At 46.5% G+C, this 24,794-nt stretch overlaps 1 protein-coding gene across 13 annotated transcripts in view; it reads right to left on the bottom strand.

Annotated features, from left to right (window-relative positions):
* EHMT1 (euchromatic histone lysine methyltransferase 1) overlaps window positions 1-24,794 on the bottom strand; it is a 118,865-nt gene that overhangs the window by 40,243 nt on the left and 53,828 nt on the right. For 9 of the 13 annotated variants that reach the window (XR_009152289.1, XM_058159155.1, XM_058159159.1 and 6 more), the window contains 9 exons: window positions 24,679-24,766; window positions 22,149-22,702; window positions 18,601-18,760; window positions 17,641-17,774; window positions 14,128-14,313; window positions 12,523-12,603; window positions 12,098-12,244; window positions 5,366-5,486; window positions 2,740-2,874 (listed from right to left, as the gene is read on the bottom strand). Coding sequence is in view for 12 of the 13 variants with exons in the window: in XM_058159155.1 (XP_058015138.1) it covers window positions 2,740-2,874; window positions 5,366-5,486; window positions 12,098-12,244; window positions 12,523-12,603; window positions 14,128-14,313; window positions 17,641-17,774; window positions 18,601-18,760; window positions 22,149-22,702; window positions 24,679-24,766 (1,606 nt within the window). In the remaining variant the exon portion in view is untranslated. Of the gene's footprint in view, window positions 1-2,739; window positions 2,875-5,365; window positions 5,487-12,097; window positions 12,245-12,522; window positions 12,604-14,127; window positions 14,314-17,640; window positions 17,775-18,600; window positions 18,761-22,148; window positions 22,703-24,564; window positions 24,767-24,794 lie in introns of those variants that run through there. The other 4 variants (XM_058159165.1, XM_058159158.1, XM_058159154.1 and 1 more) reach the window with 3 other exon arrangements.

The raw sequence follows: 24,794 nt of genomic DNA, 5'->3' as shown, positions 1-24,794 counted from the left end.
AGTGAAACACGTAGAAAAAAACTAGATCTACAAAAATGATCACCCTGGAAAAAACGAGATATACCAAAATAAACACCTTGTCAGTTAATACTTCGTTGGGTAATTTAGCATGAATTACAGGCTTACAAAGTCTTCCCATGGAGTGAACCGAGTCTTTTAGTTCTGCAGCTGTTATCATGTGAAACCAAGATTGATTTAATGATTGCTTCTATTAACTGGGTTTTATTGCTGGGTCGCTTTTGACTAACAAGTTTCTTTAGTCAGCTGCACAGATTTTCCATTGGGTTAAGGTCTGGGCCAGGGATCCGCAACCTGTGGCTCGGGAGCCGCATGTGGCTCTTTCACCCCTCTGCTGCGGCTCCCTGTCACTCAAAATATGCGTCACAACCGCCAATGTGCGACACCCCACCGTCATGCGATTTATTGAGCCTTTCAACCCCCAGTAGGCCAACTGTGGATAAATCCAAGAAAAGGAAAAGTTTCAGAAGAAAACAGAACGTTTAATTCAACTACATATGCTAGTTTTGTGGCCACTCAAGAAATAGTCAGGCACAGGAAGGGTTTTGTGGCTCCGGGTGTTTTATTTTCTGTGGGAAATGGGTCCAAATGGCTCTTTTGAGTGTTTAAAAGTTGCAGACCCCTGGTCTGGGCTATTCCCAGGCCATTCCTGGGTATTTACGGGACCACCTACTGATACCGACGGCCTCCCAGCGACCAGTGCGCTCCCACAGGGTGGGCCTCCTTGGGGTGCTATCAATGCAATCGACAATGTCGACTGGAGACTCCCAGGGGGAGGGCCTTCTCTGTGGGGGCTCCAACCCTCTGGAACAAATTACCACCAGGTATTCGCCAACTCCCTGATCTCTGGACTTTTCGACGCGAGCTGAAAACATGGCTGTTTCATCGCGCAGGACTGGCCTGATACGTTTTAATTGGGAATTTTAAAAAAGGGTTTTAAATGGAGTTAGCCTAAATTTAAATATTTCATTTTAAATTTATTTTAATGTTTGTAATATTGTTTTTTATACGGCTGTAAACCGCCCTGAGTCCTTCGGGAGAAGGGCGGTCTAGAAATATAAAAATAAATAAATAAATAAAATAAATAAATTCCAACAGTGGAATATCTTGAAACCCTCCCCCACCCCCACCCCCCAAAAAAGTTGTGTTATTAGCCATCAAACCTCAAAAATACACTTTTTCCCCAAAAGGTTTCCACAATTTTAGCCACTTCTGTAGATTGGGTGTTTGGTCTTCTACATTTCCCATACAGGCTATTCCAAAACCCTGAGGGCTGCTCCGAATGGTACTCATGTACAATTTCTTGAACTAGATCAGCCCCCACCCACCCCATCCCCACCCCTCAGGGCAGCTGCTGCTTGAAATCGATGCTCTCCACTACATGGGTGGGTGCCAATTTCACAAAAACTGTCTTGCCAAACAGGTGGGAAGGAAAAGAAGGGAAAACTCCTTCCCGCGAACTCGAACAAGAACCATTAAGACCCACGGCGGGCTCTGAAGGAACCTAACCAGGGTCTCCTGCCAGCAGGGCAGAGACCGCGTCTTCTGGGAAGAAGGTCAGAAGCCCCTGGTGGCTCAGACTGCTAAGACAGTCTGTTATTAACACAGCTGCTTGTAATTACTGCAGGTTCAAGTCCCACCAGGCCCAAGGTTGACTCAGCCTTCCATCCTTTATAAGGTAGGTAAAATGAGGACCCAGATTGTTGGTGGGCAATAAAAGTTGACTTTGTATATAATATACAAATGGATGAAGACTATTGCTTGACATAGTGTAAGCCACCCTGAGTCTTCGGAGAAGGGCAGGATATAAATGCAAATTAAAAAAAAAAAAAGCTATGCTGCATCGGGAAATAAAAGTCGCCGTTGGCCCAGCCAGACGAAGAAGCTCGCTGGTTGAGCCAAACTATGGATCGGAACACTCTCGCTTTGGAAAAATTAAACAAGCCTCCGAGGAAGGTCATAGAAGTTCAGGGAATCTGAGCTCTGCTAGGCAAGGCGGGCCATTCCTGGTCAGCAGAGAAGCCAAGAAAGAAGAAACCAGAGCTGGATGCCGTCTGAAGACGCGCCCCCACTGAACGGAGGGGCTTTGCAGCATCCAGAGCCACCCCTAGTCAATCAGAATCAGAGCTGGAAGGGACCGTGGAGGCCTTCTAGTCCAACCCCCTGCTCAAACAGGAGACCACAGACCATTTCAATCCATCGGAATAGAGCCAGAAAGGGACCCTGGAGGTCTTCTAGTCCAACCCCCTGCTCAAACAGGAGACCACAGACCATTTCAATCAATCGGAATCAGAGCCGGAAGGGACCTTGGAGGTCTTCTAGTCCAACCCCCTGCTCAAGCAGGGAGATAGGTGGATGTCCAGTTTTTTTGTTTTTCTTCAAAACCTCCATTGATGACGCACCCGCAACTTCTGGAGGCAAGCAGTCCCTTAAATGTCCTGAGAGTCTTCCCAAGGTATTTTCTTCCCCACTTCCCTCCTTTCTTCCTGAGGTTGCTGGGCCAAAGGGAATCTACTTGCTCTCTCTCTCTCCATTGGATCCATCCTCACACAGACACACAGACCACACACACACACCCTCTCTCTCTCTCTTTATAATGCTCGCCTTCTCCCGTCAAGCAGCCACCAGGGGGCATCATCTTAATATAGAGAAATGAATTCAAGGAAACAAAGATCCAAAATGGTACATGGCCATATTTAGAAACCTGACACACACACTCACCTTCTGATTGCGAAGACAGAACTCCTTTCACCCGCAGATCCAAGGAATGAAGAGGCACCTCCATGTACTCCATGCTGTCCTCCTGCCCAGCCCCTTCTTCGCTCCCCTGAGGGGGGGGCTTGTAAGAGTCAGGACCTGGGTTTGAAAGGCATGTCGGATTGAGAAACGCCAGGAAAGGAAAGGAACTATATGCATGTGTCTCTCTCTGTGAAAGGCCACATTCATCGCTTTAGCAGGCGGTAGGCAGGCTACACCCACTGGAGGATCGGTAAATACAGATGCGGACGGGAGGACAATGAAAAGGCAACCGCTGGGCCCACGGACCGCTGGGGCCCATCTCCTTTTCCTCCTTCTTCACGTGGAGCGGAGGGAGATCTTCTCCTGTTGCACAGTGGGAAAGTTCTTAGCTAACCAGGGAGGTTAAGATTCAAGGGGGTAGCTTCCCTTTGCGGGGAAGGAAGGAAGGAAGGAAGGAAGGAAGGAAGGAAGGAAGGAAGGAAGGAAGGAAGGAAGGAAGGAAGGAAGGAAGGAAGGAAAAGAAGAAAAGATGGGAGGGAACAAGGGAGGGAAGAGAAAGAGAGAGAAAGAGAAAGGAAAAGAGAGAAAGATGAAGGAAGGAAGGAAGGAAGGAAGGAAGGAAGGAAGGAAGGAAGGAAGGAAGGAAGGAAGGAAGGAAGGAAGGAAGGAAGAAAGGAGAAAGAAAGAAAGAGAGAGAGAGAGGGAAGGAAGGAAGGAAGGAAGGAAGGAAGGAAGGAACGAAGGAAGGAAGGAAGGAAGGAGAAAGAAAGAAGGAAGGAAGGAAGGAAGGGAAGGGAAGGAAGGAGAGAGAAGGAGAAAGGACGGAGGGAGGGAGGGAGGGAGGGAGGGAGGGAGGAAGGAAGGAAGGAAGGAAGGAAGGAAGGAAGGAAGGAAGGAAGGAAGGAAGGAAGGAAAAGAGAAACAAGAAAGGACGGGAGAGAGGAAGGGAAGAGAAAGAGAAAGAGAAAGAGAAAGGAAGGAAGGAAGGAAGGAAGGAAGGAAGGAAGGAAGGAAGGAAGGAAGGAAGGAAGGAAAAGAGAAACAAGAAAGGATGGGAGAAAGGGAGGGAAGAGAAAGAGAAAGAGAAAGGAAAAGGAAGGAAGGAAGGAGGGAAGGGAGAGAGGGAGCTGGATTCCTCTTGGCTCACTCTACTCAAGATGCCAAAAGCCTGGAAGAGCCCAAGCCAAACTAGACTAGCCAATGATCCCTGGAGCAGAAGACATCAGACTGAAGGCACCAGGCACTGCTGCATGCCCATCGTAGCCTCCCTCTTCAGCAAGGTGGAGCCTGCTAATCGAAACTAACACGTGGGAACCGGTTCCCGCTTCTTCTCCACTCCCACTTCCATCTCTCTCACACGCACATTTCGACGCAGACCCCCACGCACAGTCGTGCGCGCACGCAGACACAAAGCCCTTCACCTCCCCTGCCCCGTGGGAACAAGCAAAGGGCGCCCAAGGACCGGCGGTGTGGTTCCCTGCCCCATCGTTGGACCCTTCCTCCTGCCCAAGAAAAATCCCAACGATTTTGGTGAAACCAACGGCACAATTATCGCTCTTCGGAAAATAAAAATTAATCGTTTAGCAACCATCCAGAGGGAGGCTGAACGACTGCAAGGAGTCAAGAACCAGCGTTCGGTAGCCCCTACGCGTTGAGAAGCAAGACAACCTTTAGCAGGAGAGCTGATTGTTTGGACCTGTGGACCACTCCATCCCTTCCCGTTTCCGTTAGGAAACGATCCTAGGTATTGAACGGTGATCCAGAATCAACTCCGGGACCACAACTACCTCCCGAAGGGAGAACAAGGGAAACCATCAGCGTCTCATCTCAGAACGTAGAGCTTCCAAGATTGAGGTCGACACAACACAACTCAACTCAACCGGTCGCTTCCCCTATCGGCAAAGCTATCGAAATATCGATGGGCGCAGCTGCTCTTCCAACCCACTCTGAACATCTGGAGAGGGCTATTCTACTTCTTGGGAAAGTCAGGAAGCCCGACTGGTATTCTTCCAAGTTCCTGGATTATCTCTTAACCGGTAGCTAGTTAAGAGGGTCAAAACGCATCACAGGTTCCTTTTTGAATCCCCACAATCCTGGTTTGGAGGACTGTGGTTTTAAAAACGTCCAGATCCTGAAATGTGGCCTGTAAACCAAGGGACCAGAAAGGTCCATCTCCGTCTTGCAGAACAGAAGAAGTCTCTCTACAAGCCAAGATTGGAGAAGAAGGCAACCTTGATGTTCTGCCAACCAGCATCTCTACATCCATCCTCCTAGGGAGCCTCTTCACTCATCCTCTTCCCTTAGGGTCTCCGGTTAAAAAAGCACTTCAAAAATCATCATCATCATCATCATCATCATCAAACATGAAACTCAAGTCAACTAAACACCCAAAAAGACATCACAAATGCCACTGACTGGTGAGTAAAGATAAATAATAATAAGTTAGAAGGTACTTGGTTGATACCTAGGACGCTGGCAGCAACCCGTATCAACCATTAGCACCAGTCAATGCTATTTGTGATGCATTTTTGAATGTTCAGTTGACTGGGTTTCATTTTTTTATGAATAAAAGTAAATAATAATAATAATAGCCGTCCAACTCCGTTACCTATCAAGTTGGGTTTTTTCTTTTTATTTCTCCGCCTCCGTTTCCGGGTAGGTTTCAGCCAAGGGCTCTCCGTTTTCCCTTTCCGCTTCATCATTTTCTTCTTGAGGCTGGATTCGGAGCTCTGCAAAAGCACCAGAACCAACTGTTTTAGGAGAAGGAGGCCTGGCCTGCCCTGCCATGGTTACGGTGGTGGTCCCGGTTCCTCCACCCGCCCACCCGCCCCGCTTTTCTTGAAAGTGGCGAGGACCAGAGGAGCACAGTGGAGCGACATTTAGCAACAAAGCTGCTCTCGGAAAAGATCACGTAATAGACGGCGGAGGCCAAGGAGTCAGGGCTGGTACTCTGCAGGATAAAAAGTGCAAAACAAAAAAAAAAAAAGACAGAGATAATAATGGCCCCGTTTTCTTACAATGGGTGGCCATCCAGCTTTTCCCACAAGTGAAGTAAGAAAGAAAGGAAGGAAGGAAGGAAGGAAGGAAGGAAGGAAGGAAGGAAGGAAGGAAGGAAGGAAGGAAGGAAAGGAAAGGAAAGGAAAGGAAAGGAAAGGAAAGGAAAGGAAAGGAAAGGAAAGGAAAGGAAAGAAAGAAGGAAGGAAGGGAGGAGAAAGAGAGGGAAGGGAAGGGAAGAGAGGGGAGGAAAGGAAAGGAAAGGAAAGGAAAGGAAAGGAAAGGAAAGGAAAGGAAAGGAAAGGAAAGGAAAGGAAAGGAAAGAAAAGAAAAGAAAAGAAAAGAAAAGAAAAGAACATTCAGCCTACCCAATTGCTAAAGTTAATCCATTTGTTAAAAATTACCCACTTTTTAGCCCAGCACATGCTGTAACAGAAGCCCACGGGTAGTCCTTGAAATACAACAATTTCTTTAGTTGACCCTTCAAAGTCGCAACGGGCACTGGAGGGGGAAAAAAGTGACTTAGCCCTTTAGCAACCGTTGCAGCACCCCATCACTTCCAACAAGTTAAAATTCAGGAGGGCTTGGCTGCCTTTATCTCTATTTGCAATGGCTGGAGCATCCCGGGCCTTGCTTAGCCAATTCTAGTCCCAATTAAGTCGAGGGCTATCTCTGTAGCGTAAGATAATCGCAGTGTCGGCTAACGGCACTGGATTTGTTAAAATATTTTGCCCCTGCCTTTTATTTCACCTAAAAATAAATTACAAATAAAATCAACCTCGACGAAGAACGACAAAAGCTTTTCTACGTAAGACACTTAGCTACAGATCGATAACGAGAAATACAAACAGCTTTTGGGAAGAGGGATATGAAGGTTACAGGAAAAGCAGGCAGAGCAGGCGGTCTGAACAAACCAGAAAAAACAAAAAGAACCTAGTTAAAGAGGTTAAAAACCCATCACAGGCAGACTTGGGAGTCAACCATCTTGGTCTGGTTACCGTAAAAGCATAAGAGATGGATTCGCACGTGCATCTTTCGGCCCCTTGGGGAGAACCGAACCCGATCCGCATTAACCATCGTTCTGCCATGATGTCCAAAACGAGAAACCATCATTGAATAGGATCCTGGGTTAGTAAAACTTACCTGAAACCAGTTTGCTGTTCTGGGCATTACAGGTTAGAAGTGGCTCAGTATCTAGTCATAGACCTCCCCCCCCACCCAAAAAAAAATTAAAAAATTCAATAATGGGTCACCAAAAAAAAATCAATGTGACATTTGGACCTTGAGAAGGAATTCAATTAGGGGTGTCCTTCAAAATTACAGCCTTCTATAACCAGACACTAAGTCAGAACACCCAAACGGAATTTAGGGAAGCTAGATTTCAAAGAACGGTTTCAAGAAGCTACGTTTGTCGTGTTACATAGACTCCGGTATAAGCCGCAATGGAATAATAGCAAGTTTGCTAGGTTGCTCTAATGGAGAAGGATTTTGTTCCGTTGGGTGAAGTGATGATAAAAAGAGGTGGAGACTTTGGGGGGGGGGGGAAATGTGCGAAGAAGAGCAACTGAGATGATTCAAGGCCTGGCGACTAAAACACATGAAGAATGGTTGCAGGAATTGGGTTTGGCTAGTCTAGAGAAAAGAAGAACCAGCTGGGGGGGGGGGGGAGACATGATAGCAGTCTTCCAGTATTTGAGGGGCTGCCACAAAGAGGAGGGGGGGTCAATTGATTCTCCAAGGCACCAGAAGACAAGAACAAGAAACAATGGATGGAAACTAATCAAGGAGAGAAGCCACCTGGAATTAAGGAGAAACTTCCTAACAGTGAAGACAATTAACCAGCGGAACGACTTGGCACCAGAAGTTGTAAGTGCTCCATCACTGGAGGTTTTTAAGAAGAGACTGGACAGTCACCTCTGGTGGCTCAACAGACTAATGCAGTCTGTCATTAACACAGCTGCTTGCAATTACTGCAAGTTCAAGCCCCACCAGGCCCAAGGTTGACTCAGCCTTCCATCCTTTATAAGGGAGGTAAAATGAGGACCCAGATTGTTGGGGGCAATAAAAGTTGACTTTGTATATAATATGCAAATGGATGAAGACTATTGCTTAACACAATGTAAGCCGCCCTGAGTCTTCGGAGAAGGGCGGGATATAAATTCAAATTTTAAAAAAAAAACTTGTCTGAAATAGTCTAGGGTCTCCTGCTTGAGCAGGAGGCTGGACTAGAAGATCTCCAAGGTCCCTTCCAGCTCTATTCTGATTCTGATGAGGGTGGGGAAGGAAAGACAATCAAAGAATAGAATAGAATAGAATAGAATAGAATAGAATAGAATAGAATAGAATAGAATAGAATAGAATAGAATAGAATAGAATAGAATAGAATAGGATTTTTTTGTCGGCCAAGCGTGATTGGACACACAAGGAATTTGTCTCTGGTGCATATGCTCTCAGCGAACATAAAAGAAAAGATACGTTCATCAAGAATCATAAGGTACAACACTTCATGATAGTCATAGGTTACAAATAAGCAATTAGGAAACAATATTAATATAAATCGTAAGGATACAAGCAACAAGGTTACAGTCATAAGTGGAAGGAGATGGGTGGTGGGAACGATATAAGATATAGAGAGAAAAAACCCTCCAAAGATGCTTTTTCCAAAAAACATAATATATCCACTAAGCTTTGGGAGGAGATTCGTGAGTTTTTATATATAACACTGATTAAGCCATAGTTTATAGTTACACTACAACCAGGACATCATAGGGAGCTCTGTCAACCGCAGCAGAACTATGATTCACGGTCATGGCTTCAGAGAGAGGTGCCTCCCATCACAGCTTGTCAGTCCTAACTTGACGGGAAGCTTTCTTGGGATCAAACCTGAGTTATTTTGTAAGCCAGGCAGGGAAGAGTTACCTTGGTAACATAACTATTAATTCGGATAGAAAACATGAGTACGAAGAGTTCAGTTTGCGCGCCATCTCCTAGCAAAGATAGCTTGTTTTTATTTATCAAGCCATTGCAAAATTAATTTTGATGTTAATGTTCCATGAATTATTATTTTTTTGGACTACCTACTAATAGGTGAAGATTTAAGACAGTCATGAATGTTTAATTTAAAAGGGAAATTAAAAAAAAAACCCAGCCAATTAAAAATCCTTTAAGAGAAAGCAGTTCCAATATCTGAACATTAAATCTCTTATGCCAATTAAGATGTTGACTTCTCGGCCCCTTCATTTTGAAGAATTGATTATTCCCCCCCCCCACCAAGGTTTTCTTTCTACACTTTTGTCCTATAGGCGTATGATACAAATAATAAGGATTGAATTTTAATCACTGGGAGGGAGGCCAAATCGCCGCATTTGCAGACAGATCTAAAAACAAGTCCAAGGAAACCAAGATTATCTTAGGATCGGTTTCATAAGAGCCGGAGTTGCAAAAGAACAAGGTTTCAGAGCTGTACATTTTGCAGGAACGGAGTTATATATGAGAAATAGCAGATGAAAACCAATCAAGGAGAGAAGGAACCTAGAACTAAAGGAGAAATTTCCTGACAGTTGAGAACAATTAACCAGTGGGACAACTTGCCTTCAGAAGTTGTAGTTGTTCTATCACTGGAGGTTTTTAAGAAGAGATTTAGACTATTTAAGAGGAGATTTAGACCATTTGTCTAAATAGGGTTTCTTGCTTGAGCAGAGGGTTGGATTAGAAGACCTCCAAGGACCCTTACTTCCTTACCTGAGAATGACCATCATTTAAATCTAAGAACTTAGAACTTAGCTCAGACTGCTAAGACAATCTGTTATTAACACAGCTGCTTGCAATTATTGCAGGTTCAAGTCCCACCAGGCCCAAGGTTGACTCAGCCTTCCATCCTTTATAAGGTAGGTAAAATGAGGACCCAGATTGTTGGGGGCAATAAGTTGACTTTGTATATAATATACAAATGGATGAAGACTATTGCTTAACATAGTATAAGCCGCCCTGAGTCTTCGGAGAAGGGCGGGATATAAATGCAAATTTAAAAAAAACTAACTTCTGAATGGACCTATGAAACTTTGTTATCCAAGGTTATCATCGTATATTTCCTAGGCGTTAAGCCCTACAGACACAGGTAGATTGACTGTAGAAAAAAACTATCATCAGGACTACATCACTCAACTTCAAGCCTAGACATGTTTATTTAAAAGTGAGTCCTGTTGAACCCAACGGGGATTCTTCGTAAGCTACTTTCGTAGAACTGTGCTGGGCAGCGGTGAAATCCTCTGAAATCTCCAACGGTTCTGTGATTCTGCTAGCGAGAGTGCGCTTTGTGCGCACATGCGCGCCTAAGCAGCGCTAAAAAAGGAATATTTTGAAACCTTCCCAGTCTGCAAAGGTAAGTAGAACAGCGAGGGGGGGAAATCCGCTGCGCCACACGATTTAGATTAGCTAGAAAGCAGGAAATCCGACGATTCTAGCTAATATCAATCGCGCCTCACAGCTGATCGTCACACAGCTGATCGTTGGAAAGACCGGTTCGCCCGAACTGGTAGCATTTTTTTTACTGCTGGTTCGCCTGAACTGGTCCGAACCTGTAGCATTTCTCCCCTGGTGCTGTGGGAATGTGCGTACATCCAGACAATCAACAGAGTAGATCAATTGGCTGTATTATTATCATCAATATTTGCATGGGGATGCCACCAGGGCCTCTGGTGGCTCAGACTGCTAAGACAGTCTGTTATTAACAGCAGCTGCTTGCAATTACTGCAGGTTCAAGTCCCACGAGGCCCAAGATTGACTCAGCCTTCCATCCTTTATAAGGTAGGTAAAATGAGGACCCAGATTGTTGGGGGCAATAAGCTGACTTTATATATAATATACAAATGGATGAAGACTATTGCTTGACATAGTGTAAGCCACCCTGAGTCTTCGGAGAAGGGCGGGATATAAATTCAAATTAAAAATAATAATAAAAAAAATATGCAAGATGGACACCATGTCCCATTCCTTCTTGCCTATACTGAGCAGAACTTGATCTTCTAGACTTGGACATTTTCTCCCCACAACTAAATGCCACAGACTATCAAGGGTTCTCATTATTCACCCCACAGCAAAGAAGATCCCAACGGAACACCGCAAGTTCCAAACCCAATAACACCCACCATCCAAAATCAGGAACCAACTGGTTTGGTTTTCTTCCCCTAACCTCACTTCCTTCCTCTATCCAACAGACTCAGAACTTCGAGAAAGATTCCTGCAGCTCGAATTACACAATGTAAATTAATCCAGGGACGACAGCCATGTGGTCATTTAGAATTTGAGGCCAACTCCTGCTCCGCTTGGGTGGAGAAGAAGAATGGGCCCAAGGAAAAACAAAAGGGAGACCAAACCAGGGATCTGAAATCGAAGCCAGAGTTTGCAGAATGACAGAAGAGGAAATGGGAAAGCCCACGTGGAAGCAGGACTTGGATCACTGGAGGGAAAGGGACGGAGAGAGGTCCCAGCATGGCACCACAGATGATCCAGGCTCTCCTACCGATCCGCTTGCCACAAATTAAAGGCTGCGAGAAGCGTAGAATCAATGCATAAGCCAGCACTTTCCATAATCTGGGATCCTTCAAGCCCAGGGGTCTCCAAACCTTGGCGATTTTTAAGACTGGTGGAGCTTCAACTCCCAGAATTCCTCGGTCAGCTATGCTGGCTGAGGAATTCTGGGAGTTGAAGTCCACAAGCCTGCCTGAGGAATTCTGGGAGTTGAAGTCCACAAGTCTGGCTAGATAAATCAGGGATGTCCAACCTTGGCCACTTTTAAGACGTGCGGACTTCAACTCCCAGGATACCTCGGTTAGCTATGCTGGCTGAGGATTTCTGGGAATTGGAAGTCCACAAGCCTGGCTGAGGAATTCTGGGAGTTGAGGCCCACAAGTCTGGCTGAATAAACCAGGACTGTCCAACCTTGGGAGACTTTTAAGACTTGTGGACTTCAACTCCCACTAACCCTCAAGTCTCCAACCTTGGCGACTTTAAGACGTGCGGATTTCAACTCCCAGGATTCCTCGGGCAGCCATGCTGGCTGAGGATTTCTGGGAGTTGGAAGTCCACACGTCTTAAAGCCGTCAAGGTGGAACTGCCCTTGTGGTAGCCTACAACATCCTCCATCATGCCTGGCCAGCGCTTCTGGCAGGGGAATGACACGAGCTGTAGCCCAACACAACAGGCAATTGCTTAGTGGGTGGAAAGGGAGCCCATTCTGGTCCACTGAAGCCCAAAGGTCTGAGCAATGGCTCTCAATAAGCGGCAGCAGCAGCAGTAGCAGCAACAGCAGCAGCAGAAGCAGCAACAGCCTTGTGGCGTGTCTTGCCTTGCCTCCTGCAGAACTCGGCCCTGGGCAGGGTCTGTCTGGGCTACGTGCCTGCTTCTGTCCTGCTTCTTCCAGCTCTGGCCATGCCTGTCTGGACCGCGCCTTGGTCTTGGCACCTGGCAACCAAGAGCAGACCTCTGCTGAGGCCTGACGAGAAAGCAACACACTTTAATTGAAGTCCACCGTTCCCCTTGAAACCAACAACAGAGCAAAAAAAACAAAAACAAAAACAACAACCCACCACAATGTGGTCGCAAACCAGATCGGCAAGGGAAGGAGGGAGACAAAACAAAACGGAGGGGGGAAGGTGTCTTCCACCGACAACTGAATTCCTTTGCTGGGCCTGGAGGGTGTTGGGGGGGCGGGGGGATTCCTCGCCACCGTTCCTTCTGGGAGCATGGCGCGAGAAAGGTGGAGGCACTCACCAAGTCCGATTCATCGCCATCTTCTTCTTCTTCGATGGAGTCCGCGGAATCTTGTTCCTCCTCCGACTCTCCATCCGCCATCTGTGACGGAGAAAAAGAGAAGTTCACGTGAAAAAAAAGAGGAATGGCAACCGCTGCAGAGCAAACTAGGTGACGCCTGACCGGATCTGTAGGCTATCGAGTCCGCTATCTTGGCCTTTATGGAGATTCTCCATCATCCAAGCGATGGTTGCCCTGAACAGAGGTGGTAATTCAGCCGGTTCGGACCAGTTCGAGCGAACCGTTAGCGGAAATCCCAGGTGGGCCCGCCCCGGCTCTAGGCCGTCCTATTTAGGCATGTTTTGGAGGCGGGGCGCATGTGCAGAAGGCATGCGCATGTGGCGAACCGCAAATAGTATGCGCGGAAGGCATGCGTGTGCGCGGCGAACTGGTGGTAACAAAATGTGAAACCCATCCCTGGCCCCAAAGGTGCTTTCCTGTTTTGTCCCCCTCGCCTCAGTCCGAGCGATGACTTAATTAGCTGGCAACTATCAGCTTCTGGCAGCAAACTAACAAGCGTCTGCCAAGTGTCTCTGTTATCTTGCGTGATGCCGTTGAGTCAGCCAGGAACAAACAGTACTTCAGCTCTAGTTAAGCAGTTGATTTGCTTGCCACGAAGTGGCATAGCAGCTCTTGCTGCTTTTATATCCTGTGGGGTGTGGCTCCATGACTCAGCACTTCCTAGGCCTGCCCCACCCCTGCTTCTGTTGTTCCCGCCTCTCCTGCCTATGAAACCTAGGGTCCAGCCAGGCCTGATTGCCATCAGCCGGGTCTGGAGGCGTGGCCTGGGGGGGGAAGAGTCAGGGGACGGAGGCCTCGTTATCTCCTCCACCTGGCCTGCCTCAGGCTCCTGGAGCTGAGCCAGGGAAGCCGGTGCTCCTGAGGTAAGTCCTGATGGCCCTTCCCCCTCACTTTCTGGCAGGGGGCCCGGCTTGGGGGGCGCAGACACAACATTTTCCAAAAAGGCAACTGGACTGTATTCTTGAAAACGTTTCTCATCTGAACTGAAGAAGCTTCTTGGATGAGAAGTGAAACTTTTTCAAAAGAAGAAGAAAAAAAACACCCAAGGAAATCCAGATGCTTTTTTGGGGGGGAGGGGGGGCAGCATTTTCGAGACAATTGTTATGTGAAGAGGTGGAATTTGTAATTCCCTAAATTAGGAAAGCTGAAAGCCCAAAGTGTTAGCTCCTGTCTGCATTCTCCTAATGCCTCAGCTGAACTGGGGGTGCTGTGGTTTTGAGAAGGTGAAAACGGGAAACCCCACACGGCAAACTAAACCTTGGAGGCAGAGATGGTATTCAGCCGGTTCGGATGAAAAAGTAGTAGCGACCTGCGATCCCATCCTATATCGCTGTGGTTTTGACGTTGCATGCATGGGTGTACGGCACGTGTGAATTCCCATGTTGTTTGACGTCGCACGTATGCACGGATGGCGCACGGTCAAATTTCCAGTGCTGGGCAAACCAGGGGTGACAGAATGTGAATCCCACCTCTGCTTGGAGGCCACCTAAAGCCATGTTCTCACACACAAGGTCTAACTTTCTCCAGAGGACTATCCAAGATCACCTTTCTGGTATTGCTAATGTCCGCCATGTCTCTGTCGTTAGCAGTTCTGTTCTCCTCCACGGGAAAAGTGGCGGTCTGATCGGCTCCACGTTCATCTTCTTCCTCCAGTTCATCCGAGTCGTCTTCTTCGGAATCAACCTCTAGACGTTCCCCGTTCACGTGTGGGCTGCCATCGTCCTTCTCAACCTGGAGATTTTCCCACACATAAAAGTCAATGGTGAGTCTAGAGCTCCCGGGGCATTCCCGCGGCGCCTTATTTTGGACACTTTGTGGAACGGAGAAAGTGAAATTAGTGTTATAAACGAGCAGTGTTCCGGGGGGGCTGTCACGGAGAGAAGGGGTGGTCAAGTTACTTTCCAAAGTAGGGGTCTCCAACCTTGGCAACTTTAAGACTTGTGGACTTCAACTCCCAGAATTCCTCAGCCAGCAAAGCTGGGAGTTGAAGTCCACAAGTCTTAAAGTTGCCAAGGTTGGAGACCCCGTTCCAAAGCACCTGAAGGCCAGATGAAAAATAATGAATGGAAAGTGAACAGGGAGAGATTCAACCCAGAAATGAGGAGAAATTTTCTGACCATAAGCTGGATGACTACTACCACTCTATAAAGCCTTAGTAAGACCACACCTTGAATACTCCATCCAGTTTTGGTCACCAAACCATAAAACAAATGTTGAGACTCTAGAAGGAATGCATAGAAGACCAACAAAGGTGATTAGGGGACTGGAGGCTAAAACATACGATGAATGGTTGCAGGAACTGGGCATGGCTAGTCTAGTGAAGAGAGGGACCAGGGGAGACATGATAGCAGTCTTCCAATATTTGAGGGGCTGCTACAGAGAGGAAAGGGGTTAAGCTATTGTCCAAGGCACCCGAAGGCCAGACAAGGAGTAATGAATGGAAACTGAACAAGGAGAGATTCAACCTAGAAATAAGATGGAATTTTTCTGACAGTGAGAACAATCAACCAATGGAACAAAAGTTGTCTTTGGAAGTTGTGGGAGCTTCATCCCTGGAGGCCTTCAAGAAGAGACTGGGCTGCCATCTGTCAGAAATGGTGTAGGGTCTCCTGCTTGGGCTGGGGGGGCGGTTGGACTAGAAGACCTCCACAGTCCCGTCCAACTCTTGTTATTCTGTTAAATTAGTGGTCCATCTAGTTCCAGGGTGTCTCTAGGAATTAAGCCATGGCTCTTTACAGATTGAAAGAGGACACAGAGAGAGACTTTCACAGGTGTACCTGACAACGCAAAAAACTCAACATGGATCTATCCAGATGTAAGATTGTATGTTCTTAAGCAACTACACTCACTCAAGGTCTTGGTGCACACTAGCCATCATAAGACTTGCTGGTTTTGGCTTAGGGTGTTATACTGGCCTAGCCAATAAGGTTCAGTCGGCCTTGGTTAACCAAGCCATGGTCCAGCTGATATTGAAAGCAGAGGTAGTCCTTGACTTACAAGGACTTCTCCGCTCCTCTGTAAACAACAAAATACCTTATACCACCAGACTGGAAATCCTGAATTTAGAAAACCCAGAACTCCGCCGACTCCGACAAGACCTGTGTTTAACACACAGAATCATCTATTGCAATGTCCTTCCTGTTAAAGACTACTTCAGCTTCAGTCGCAATAATACAAGAGCAAACAATAGATTCAAACTTAATGTTAACCGCTTCAATCTTGATTGCAGAAAATATGACTGTTGTAACAGAGTTGTTAATGCTTGGAATACACTACCTGACTCTGTGGTCTCTTCTCAAACTCCCAAAAGCTTTAACCAAAAACTGTCTACCATTGACCTCACCCCGTTCCTAAGAGGACTATAAGGAGCATGCATAAGTGCACAAAAGTGCCTACCATTCCTGTCCTATTGTTTCCTTTCAATGTATGTGCTTGTGTATAATGTTGTGACAAAAAAAACAACAGTCCGTTTAATGACCGTTCGCAGTTACGTCACTGAAAACAAAGGTGACTTATGACTGTTTTTCACACTTAGAACTGTGGGCCACGTTATCCAAATTCAGACGCTTGGCAACTGACTCTTACTTACAATGGTCGCAGTGTCCCCGGGTCATGTGAATGAATGACAACCGTGTTATTCGTTTTAACGAATGCAGTCCAGAAAGGGTCGTAAAATGGGATGAAGCTCACTTAACACAAAGGTCTCATTTAGCAACAGAAACGTTGGGCTCAATTGTGGTCGTAAGTCGAGGGCTACCTCTAGCTGCTTAAAAAAGACACACGGGCACACCCCAAAATCAAAATCTTGCTTCTCAAAAGAATGTCTTTCAGGCAGGTTGAGTAGAAGCTCCTACAGAAGATCTAAAGACCAGACACTAGCCAGAAATGATGAGTTATGATCCTATATAAGTGGAGGGCAGAAATCTAGAAGGACGTACGTTGAAGAGCTAAGTATTTAGCTCCATTCCTAAGTATTTAGCTCCATTCCTCTGTAAACAACAAAATACCTTATCCCACTAGACTTGAAATCCTGGGCTTGGAAAACTTGGAACTCCTTCGCCTTCGACAAGACCTAAGCTTAACTCACAGAATCATCTATTGTAATGTCCTTCCTGTCAAAGACTACTTCAGCTTCAATTGCAATAATACAAGAGCAACCAATAGATTTAAACTTAATGTCAACCGCTTTAATCTAGATTGCAGAAAATATGACTTCTGTAACAGAATCATCAGTGCTTGGAATACTTTACCTGACTCTGTGGTCTCTTCCCATAATCCTAAAAGCTTTAACCAAAAACTTTCTACTATTGACCTCACCCCATTCCTAAGAGGACCATAAGGGGCGTGCATAAGCGCACAAACGTGCCTACCGTTCCTGTCCTATTGTTTTTCTTTTCTTCTTCCTATCTATCTATCTATCTATCTATCTATCTATCTATCTATCTATCTATCTATCTATCTATCTAACTAGGTCTTTGGTTATATCTATCTATCTATCTATCTATATCTATATCTATATCTATCTATACATATATCTATATATGTATATATCTATATCTATATCTATATCTATATCTATATCTATATCTATCTATCTATCTATCTATCTATCTATCTATCTATCTATCTATATATATATATATATATGCTTATACCTTTATATACTATATAACCTTTCTGTATGATAGTTACATATATTGTTGTGACTAAATAAATAAATAAATAAATAAATTTGTGTATTTCCAAGCAGGAGAAATAAAAGCTGATTGTATTCCCAAGTAGCCATAAAACTACCAAGCAACCAATACTGGAAGATGTGAACAGAGGAGTCCCAAAGATTAAGGAGAAAAGACACTCTGGAGAGGGGAAAAAAAGATGGAATTCAACCAGAGGGCGCTTATTTTTAAGGCCAAATTCTTCGCAAATCGGGGGGGGTGGGGAAAGGGTGGCTGGGGAAGACAGACAAGTCCTTCAATCGTGTCTCTGAGCTTTATTGGACCAGCAAATCCCATGTCACGGCATGTCATAGATCTGAGCACTTTCTTCTCGCTCCCTCACCTTGCCGTCTGGAGAATGGGCGATGCTTTTGAACATCTCAATCACCGTCCTCTGCTTTAAAACTTTGGTCTTCTTCTTGGGAACCAGGCTATACGTTCCCATCCTTCGTTTCTTCTTTCGAGATACTGAAGTAGCTGGAGAGGAGGACACAGAGAAAAGGTCCATCAGGGAGGAGCAGGGAGAAGGCAGGTTTTGCAGGAATAGGCTGGGAGGAACGCTGCCCAGAACAACAGGTTCTTAATGAGGCCTTTGCCTCTCTCCTCTCTCTCTTCTCTCTCTTTCTTCTCTCGTGCTTTTATCTCTTTTGTCTCTCTTTCCTTTCTCTTCTCTCTCCTCTCTCTCTCTCTTCTGTCTCTCTCTTCTCTCTCGTCCTTCTGTCTTTCTTCTCTCTTCTCTCTCGCTCTTGTCTTTCTCTCCTCTCTCTCCTCTCTTCAGTCTCTCTCTCCTCTTTCTCTTCTCTCTCCTCTCTCGCTCTTCTCTCTCTGCCTTTCTTCTCTCTCTCTCCTCTCATTCTCTCACTCTCATCTCTCTCTTCTCATTCTCTCTCTCATCTCTCTCTTCTTCACTCGATCTTCTGTATCTCTCTCCTCTCGCTCTCCTCTTTCTCTTTTCTCTCTTTCTCCTCTCTCGCTCTTCTCTCTCTTCTGTCTCTCTCTCCCCTTTCTCTCCCATCTCTGTCTCTCTCTCTCTCTCTCTCTCTCACACACACACACACAAATGGAAAACGCCAAAGATCAAATACCATCCGCTTTCAGAATTACCACTACCTGGTTGGATCCGATAGAATCTGGGATCCACTGCCCTGCAGGAACTTGACAGAACTTGGAAATAGGGGAGGCTAAGGATCTGGAAGAACCCCAGATCACACTTTCTCTCCATCCCGAGAGGTTCCCCCTCTTCTCTTCTCAGACCGCTCCGCTTCAAGCTGAGCTCTCTAACCCCTGAGCTTTCCCCTTTTACCTGTCTGTGATTTTGAGGCGGCCACATAGCTCTGATTCTGAGGTAGAGATGAGTGAAGGCCGGGAATGGAGGAGAGCGAGGCGGGCTTTCCGAATTCCAGAACGGCTTTGCTGCCGTCTTCCTTAGGCGTTCTTGTTTCTTTGGGGTCTTTGTTGGTATGCTGGAAAACAGAAAAGGGGGTGGGGGCTGTTATATTTTGCAGGGAGGAAAAGGGATTAAAAGAGTGGGAAACGCCCCGGGGGGGAATCCGTTGGGTGAAATAACATTGGGTTAGAATAGAAGCAGATCTAAAATAGTAGCAAGGAATACAGCCTATGAAAGCAGCCACATCCAAGGGAGGAGTTCTGACTTAGGCTTCCTGAGAAAACATAAATCACAATCTTAGTCCACCAAAAAACCTCTTCTATTGAGATGGCTGTGAATTATGGTCCTTCGCAGCCCGTAATGATTCACAAACAGTCTGTGCAGATTCCGACAGATCTCTGCTCCAGTTGACATAGTCTTTCAGGGTAATGTTGATAAGCACCCATCTTTATCTCCCTTGAAACGCTGCCACAGACCTAACTGCCAATTAGTTTTGCAAGGCCAAACGTAGCACAGAGTCAAGCTGGTCTTTGAGAAGCTTGAACCGACTATATGAACTCATTGCTTCCTGCAAAGGCTCACCGCGGTGTGCTCCTCTTTTATGTTTTATGGGAAGGGCCAATCAACTCCAAGCCTTACTCCTGAGTCACCCTTTATTTCCTTAATTGTTCTTGTCTTCTGGCAGCTCTGCGCATGCGCACACTAGGAACAGGCTCACACTGTTCTTCTGCCTCGCTGATGTCAGCTTCCGGAGCCTCCGGAGGCAGCACATAACTCCCAGATGGCCCTGGCCCTCTCTCTTCCTCCAATGCAGAGCCTAGTTCAAGTCTTCCCCAGACTCCAGGACTGGCCCATGTTCCTCCCCAACCTCCTCACTGTCAGAATCTGCTGCCAGCTCCGCAGGCCGCCGACAGACCACAACAAGAGGCGTGGATTTCGACTCCCATTTAAGCAAGGGCCACGCCACTGAGGAATTCTAGAAGGTTCCTTCATGAAGAGGTGTCCAGACTGGCCAAAGCAGAATGAAATGTCATAGAGAAGCACTAGCTCTTTTTGAAATCGTAATATCTGCATATCACGTATGTACCACCAGAATTGGTTTGGTGTAGCGGTGAAGGCATAGGGCTGGGAACCAGGTGACGGGGAGTTCTAGTCCTGACTTAGGCACGAAGCCAACTGGTTGATCTAGGGCCAGTCCTTTTTTTCTCAGAAGAAGGTAAGGGCAAAACAACTTCTAAAACTTTTGTCAAGAAAAATTCAGGGACAGTCCCTAGAAGTCCAAATTGACTCAAAGGCCCATGTGTTTGTATGTAGATACACACAGTACTTTTCAAAGAACCATGGGACTTAAAGCTCATCCTAGGATTGCATCTTGCACTTTAATTTGTTGCATTTTGTACGATCCACAGCAATCACCCAAAAATCACCATTCTCACATAAAGTTAAGACTTTGCTTGTTATGCCGGCTACGCTGATGGAAAACGGATCACTGCTGGTTCTTTTTAACTTTTGAGGATGGTGAATAAAACATATGGCTTGCTAATTTTATCGGTTATAAATAACCGAAAAGGTTTTCCAATCACCAAAAGCAGTCAAGCTGAAATCTTTTTCTTTTTTGGGGGGGGAGATATTTGATAAAGGGAAAAGAGAACGTTTTGGACGTGTTTTAAATGTTACGGTGCGTCTCGAATTAGCTACCTGGACATATAGCTTGACTGGAATTACCAGCCACTCAATTGCTCACATTTCCCTTGCATTATGTAGAGTTGTAAAAAAAAAAAAAAAGCAAAAATTCAGACCTCAAAACCTGTAAAGCAGGTATCAGAATGCCTGGACGTCTGAATTTCAGAAGGCCAGGAATATATTGTATTTTTCGGACTAGAAGAAAACACTCCCTCCCACACACACACAAAAAAAGGGTGGAAATGTCTGTGTGTCTTATAGAGCGAATGTTGCCGAAGCCCCATCCACCCGTTTACCCTTCACCCTCTGCCTCCCAGCAATTTTCCTCCTTGCAGCAAACAGCAACCTTCAGCACAGCCTGATTTAGCACGAGCAGCTGACTGGCGGTTGGATCGGCCTCCCAGAATACCAACAATCAGTTGTTCCAGGCTGCGGGGATCACCACTGCCCATCACCACCCATCGCTGCTGCCACCTATCGCCTCCTCCACACACCCCATTTTCGGCCTCCATGCGCCCCACGTTTGGCCTCTGCGCATCCTGTTTTTGGCCTCCGTGTACCCCATTTTTGGCCCGTTCCAGGTGGCAGGGATTGTCGCTGCCTGAACAGGCCAAAAACAGGACACACGGGACGTGCGGAGGCCGAAAATGGGGTGCGCGAAGGCGGCGATAGGCGGTAATGGAACAGCTGGTCGTTGGTATTCCAGGAGGCCAATCCAACTGCCAATCAGCTGCTCGTGCTAAATCAAGCTGTGCTAAAGCTGACCAGGCTGTTTGCTGCAAGGAGGCAAATTGCTGGGAGGCAGATTTTTTTTCCCCGTTTTCCTCCCCAAAAGCTAAGTGCGTCTTATAGTCTGGAGCATCTTAGCGTCCGAAAAATACAGTAAATATTTTTAGAGAATATTTACTCTATTTGGGGAGGGGGGGGGTTGAAACCCCCCAAAAAGGGCAATCCTGAGAAATTTCCCACCGCGCATCACTGGATATCTCCAGTCTGGTGGGAAGCCTTTAAACTTAGCCTACGGCTTTGCAGAATTGGGCAGGCAATCAATACTCAGAGCTTGCAGGCAGGAGATGCTGGAGGCGGAAGAATAGCCTATTAGCAGCAGAGGTGAGGATAGAAATATCTATTTAAAATCCCGCCTTGCAATGTTTTTGGCTGCTGAGAGTTAGAATCCCTGGTTGATCTATCGCAAATGATCTGGAGTTGCATTAAAAGGGGCTAAGCTGTCCATCTCTGATTAGGTAGATCTAGCAACTTAGCAAAGTCGGGGTCATTTAAGGAATGATCGCAGAAGGCCGACAACAATGTTTTAATTGGCAGAACATCCTAAGGACTTGATGTCTACGGAGATTCTCGGTCATCCAGGTCATGGGTGAGTTTTGTTTTGTTTTTTTCAAAAGGCAGCTGGACTTTTCTTTGCCTTTTCCTTGAAGAGGTTTCGCTTCCCATCCGAGAAGCTTCTTCGGTTCACCTGCAATTCCCTTCACTTCAACTGAAGAAGCTTCTCGGATGAGAAGCGAAACCTCTTCAAGGAAAAACAAAGCCCGGTTGCCTTTTGGAAAAGCACCTTTGGGCAAGGAAAAAAGGGACCTATGACCGTTTTTCACACTTATGACCACTGCACCATCCTCATTGTCACAGGCTCAAAATTCAGACTGGCTTATACTTATGACATATAGCAGCATCCCGCAATCATATAATCCTCTTTCTTGACCTTCTCCTAAACTGTGATAATGGTATACAAATCTAAGGGCTACTGCTATTGCTATATACATTACCAGGTGAGATGGAGACTTGGGCATTGTCTTCCGGGCTCGGTGCACCTTCATCCCGCCTGTTTTTTTAGCTTCCGGGTCCTTGCCGCCCCCGTCTCCAAACTTAGCCGGGAGAGCGCCCTGTGCTTGCATAAAGGGGCTTAAAGTCCTCCCCTTGCTCCCTCCGGCGGGAAGCGTCTTTGCGGCGTGGCCCGGCAAAGCAGCAAAACCACTGTTCGAAGTCCTGACGGGCAGGTCCTGAGCCATCTGCTTGGGCAAAATGTACCCGTTGCTGCCCGTCACTGTGGTCTGGGTGAAGTCGTTCGCTGCTTTGAGGTGGTTCGTCTTCCCAGCATCGCAGTCTCGTTCGGAAAATCCATTTTCTGCTATCCGGCTCAGCTTGGCCACCGAGTCCCCTTGGCTCAATTTTGCATTGTCCTGAGAGTTCTTGGCTACGCCGGGGTGGCTCTTGAATTCGTTGCACTCCAAGGAGCCGTTGGTCTCGCCGTCGGGAGCCATCTTGAGTTCCCCAACTTGCTTGTCTATGGCGCCATCGCCGGCGGCCATAGCATTAAATCCTAGAGAAAGAGAGAGAGGGAAAAAAAAATGAGCAAATGAGGGGATGCCAAGAGGAAAGAACTGCAGATGTAGACATCTGTCAGGCTCAAAAAACTGAGACCGCCAGTTAGGTTGCAGCATAAATTTATCCAAGCCTATACCCAAGAATCTGCTTGACTCAAGTTCAACACTGAATTGGCGCCAGATAAGAGTCAATGAAATGAACTCTTGAGCGCTTGTGGGAACGCAACAATTCTAAGCTGATAACGCATTTAACTCCACCCTCCCCAGCTCTGCCTGCTCTTATCCTAAAGCACAGATCATTGTAAGGGCAAAGGTTCATAATGCCAGCTGGTATTAGTAATGCAGGTAGTTGGATCTGTAATAGTAAACGGAACCTGGCGAGATGTTTCATTAATGAAAGTCAACTCAGCTTTACGTATCGCTCTAAGCCAATGTTTGATGGTGTTACCCTGGTCTGATTCACACCTACGTCCCAAAGTCCATGCTTTGAAAGACAGAAGTTCTTTGGGGGTTCCTGCAGGGGTGAAATCTACTTACCTTCCTTACCAGTTCAGAAATGCACGTGCCATGCATGCGTGCGAGTGTGTACATGCGCAAAACCTGCGCATGCACAAAAGGTTAAAAACACATTACTTCCTGATTAGAACCAGGAAACAATGACACCCGGGCGGGTGGGTGGAGCTTTGTTCCGCCATTGCTACCGGATCGCCAAACTACCGGCCACGATCGCTACTGTATCGCGCGATCCAGTCCGATCCGGGAGCATTTCACCCCTGGGTTCCTGCATCTACAACCTGTAGCAAAAATCTACAGAGAAACACAACAGCCAGTGATTCAGGCTGTTAACTGAGTTACATTTTTAACACAATAGGGATTGGAGAATTTACTGTCAGCTTTGTGTCGTCCTTCCACTTTCTCATGTCTGAGAAAGTAGGAGGGGGGGGGATTTACTAGAGGGGTTGTCTTTAATAGCATTCTTCCTGTCGGTCAAGATCAGGGAGATCCTGGTAGGAGTGCTGTCTCGAGATGGGACGGTTGGCGATTGGAGCATGTGATCGACTGAGGAGTCAGGGGGTGGTTTTGGGGGTTTTGATTTACTGAGGGAAAACCCGGACCTCTCAGATTCGGGTTTTCCCAGATGTGCCAGTTTACCTAGCCTAGTAAATAGAACTTTGAAAGATGCTTGCTTCAGAGTTTTTACTCAGAGTTGGGGGGTTTTCTGGAACGCTAACATTTATTCCTAAAAGGATTATATTCCTGTGCAGCGCTATGTGACTGACAGCAAAGACTGAACACAGAATAATAGAGTTGGAAGGGACCTTGGAGGTCTTCTAGCCCAAGTCTCTGCTCTAGCAGGAAACCTATACTATTTCAGATAACTCCTCTTTAAAACGTCCACTGTTGGAGCACCCACACCTTGTTCCACTTGCCGAGAATTAACTGAGAGTTAACTGTCCCAGATCTAGAGCAAGAAGATTTCGCTAGATTTTATCTAGGCTTGGATCCAAATCGGAAGAAGACCAAGGACAATGCTGGCATTTATACCAGAGATGGTATTTAGCAGGTTCGGGTGAACTGGTAGCGGAAATCGCAGGTGGGCTCACCCACTTGCCCCAGCTCTATGCTGTCCTATTCAGGGATGTTTTTGAGGCCGGGTGCATGCGCAGAAGTTGTATGCACGAGGAGAGCGCATGTGCAGAAGGACGGGCGCATGCGTGGAAGGCACGCATGACAAACCGGTGGTAACAAAAAAGTGACACCCACCGCTGGTTTATACCCAATGGTAACTTTTAGAGATCTGGAAGAGAACGCAACTCGGCCGTTGTAACCTTTAGAAAGGACTTGAGGATATGCTTACCCTGGTAACATTTTAACTGGCGCTAGAGAATCCGTGGCAGTCCAATGGTGAGGTTCATTGTTCTCCACATGCAAGAAAGGATGAGGACAGCCTGGATTTAGAAGATGGACTCACCTTCTTCCTTATTGTTGGTGATGTCTTTCAGCAGCTCCGTCTTCATGCAGCCTTCTCGTCTGGTCTCTCCCTTACTCATCAGAGCTTGCTATAACCGGAGAAGGGGAGAGAAAGGT

Source organism: Ahaetulla prasina, chromosome 16 (genome assembly GCF_028640845.1).
Source record: "Ahaetulla prasina isolate Xishuangbanna chromosome 16, ASM2864084v1, whole genome shotgun sequence".
NCBI lineage: Eukaryota > Metazoa > Chordata > Lepidosauria > Squamata > Colubridae > Ahaetulla > Ahaetulla prasina.
This window is presented reverse-complemented; position numbering and strand designations above follow the sequence as displayed.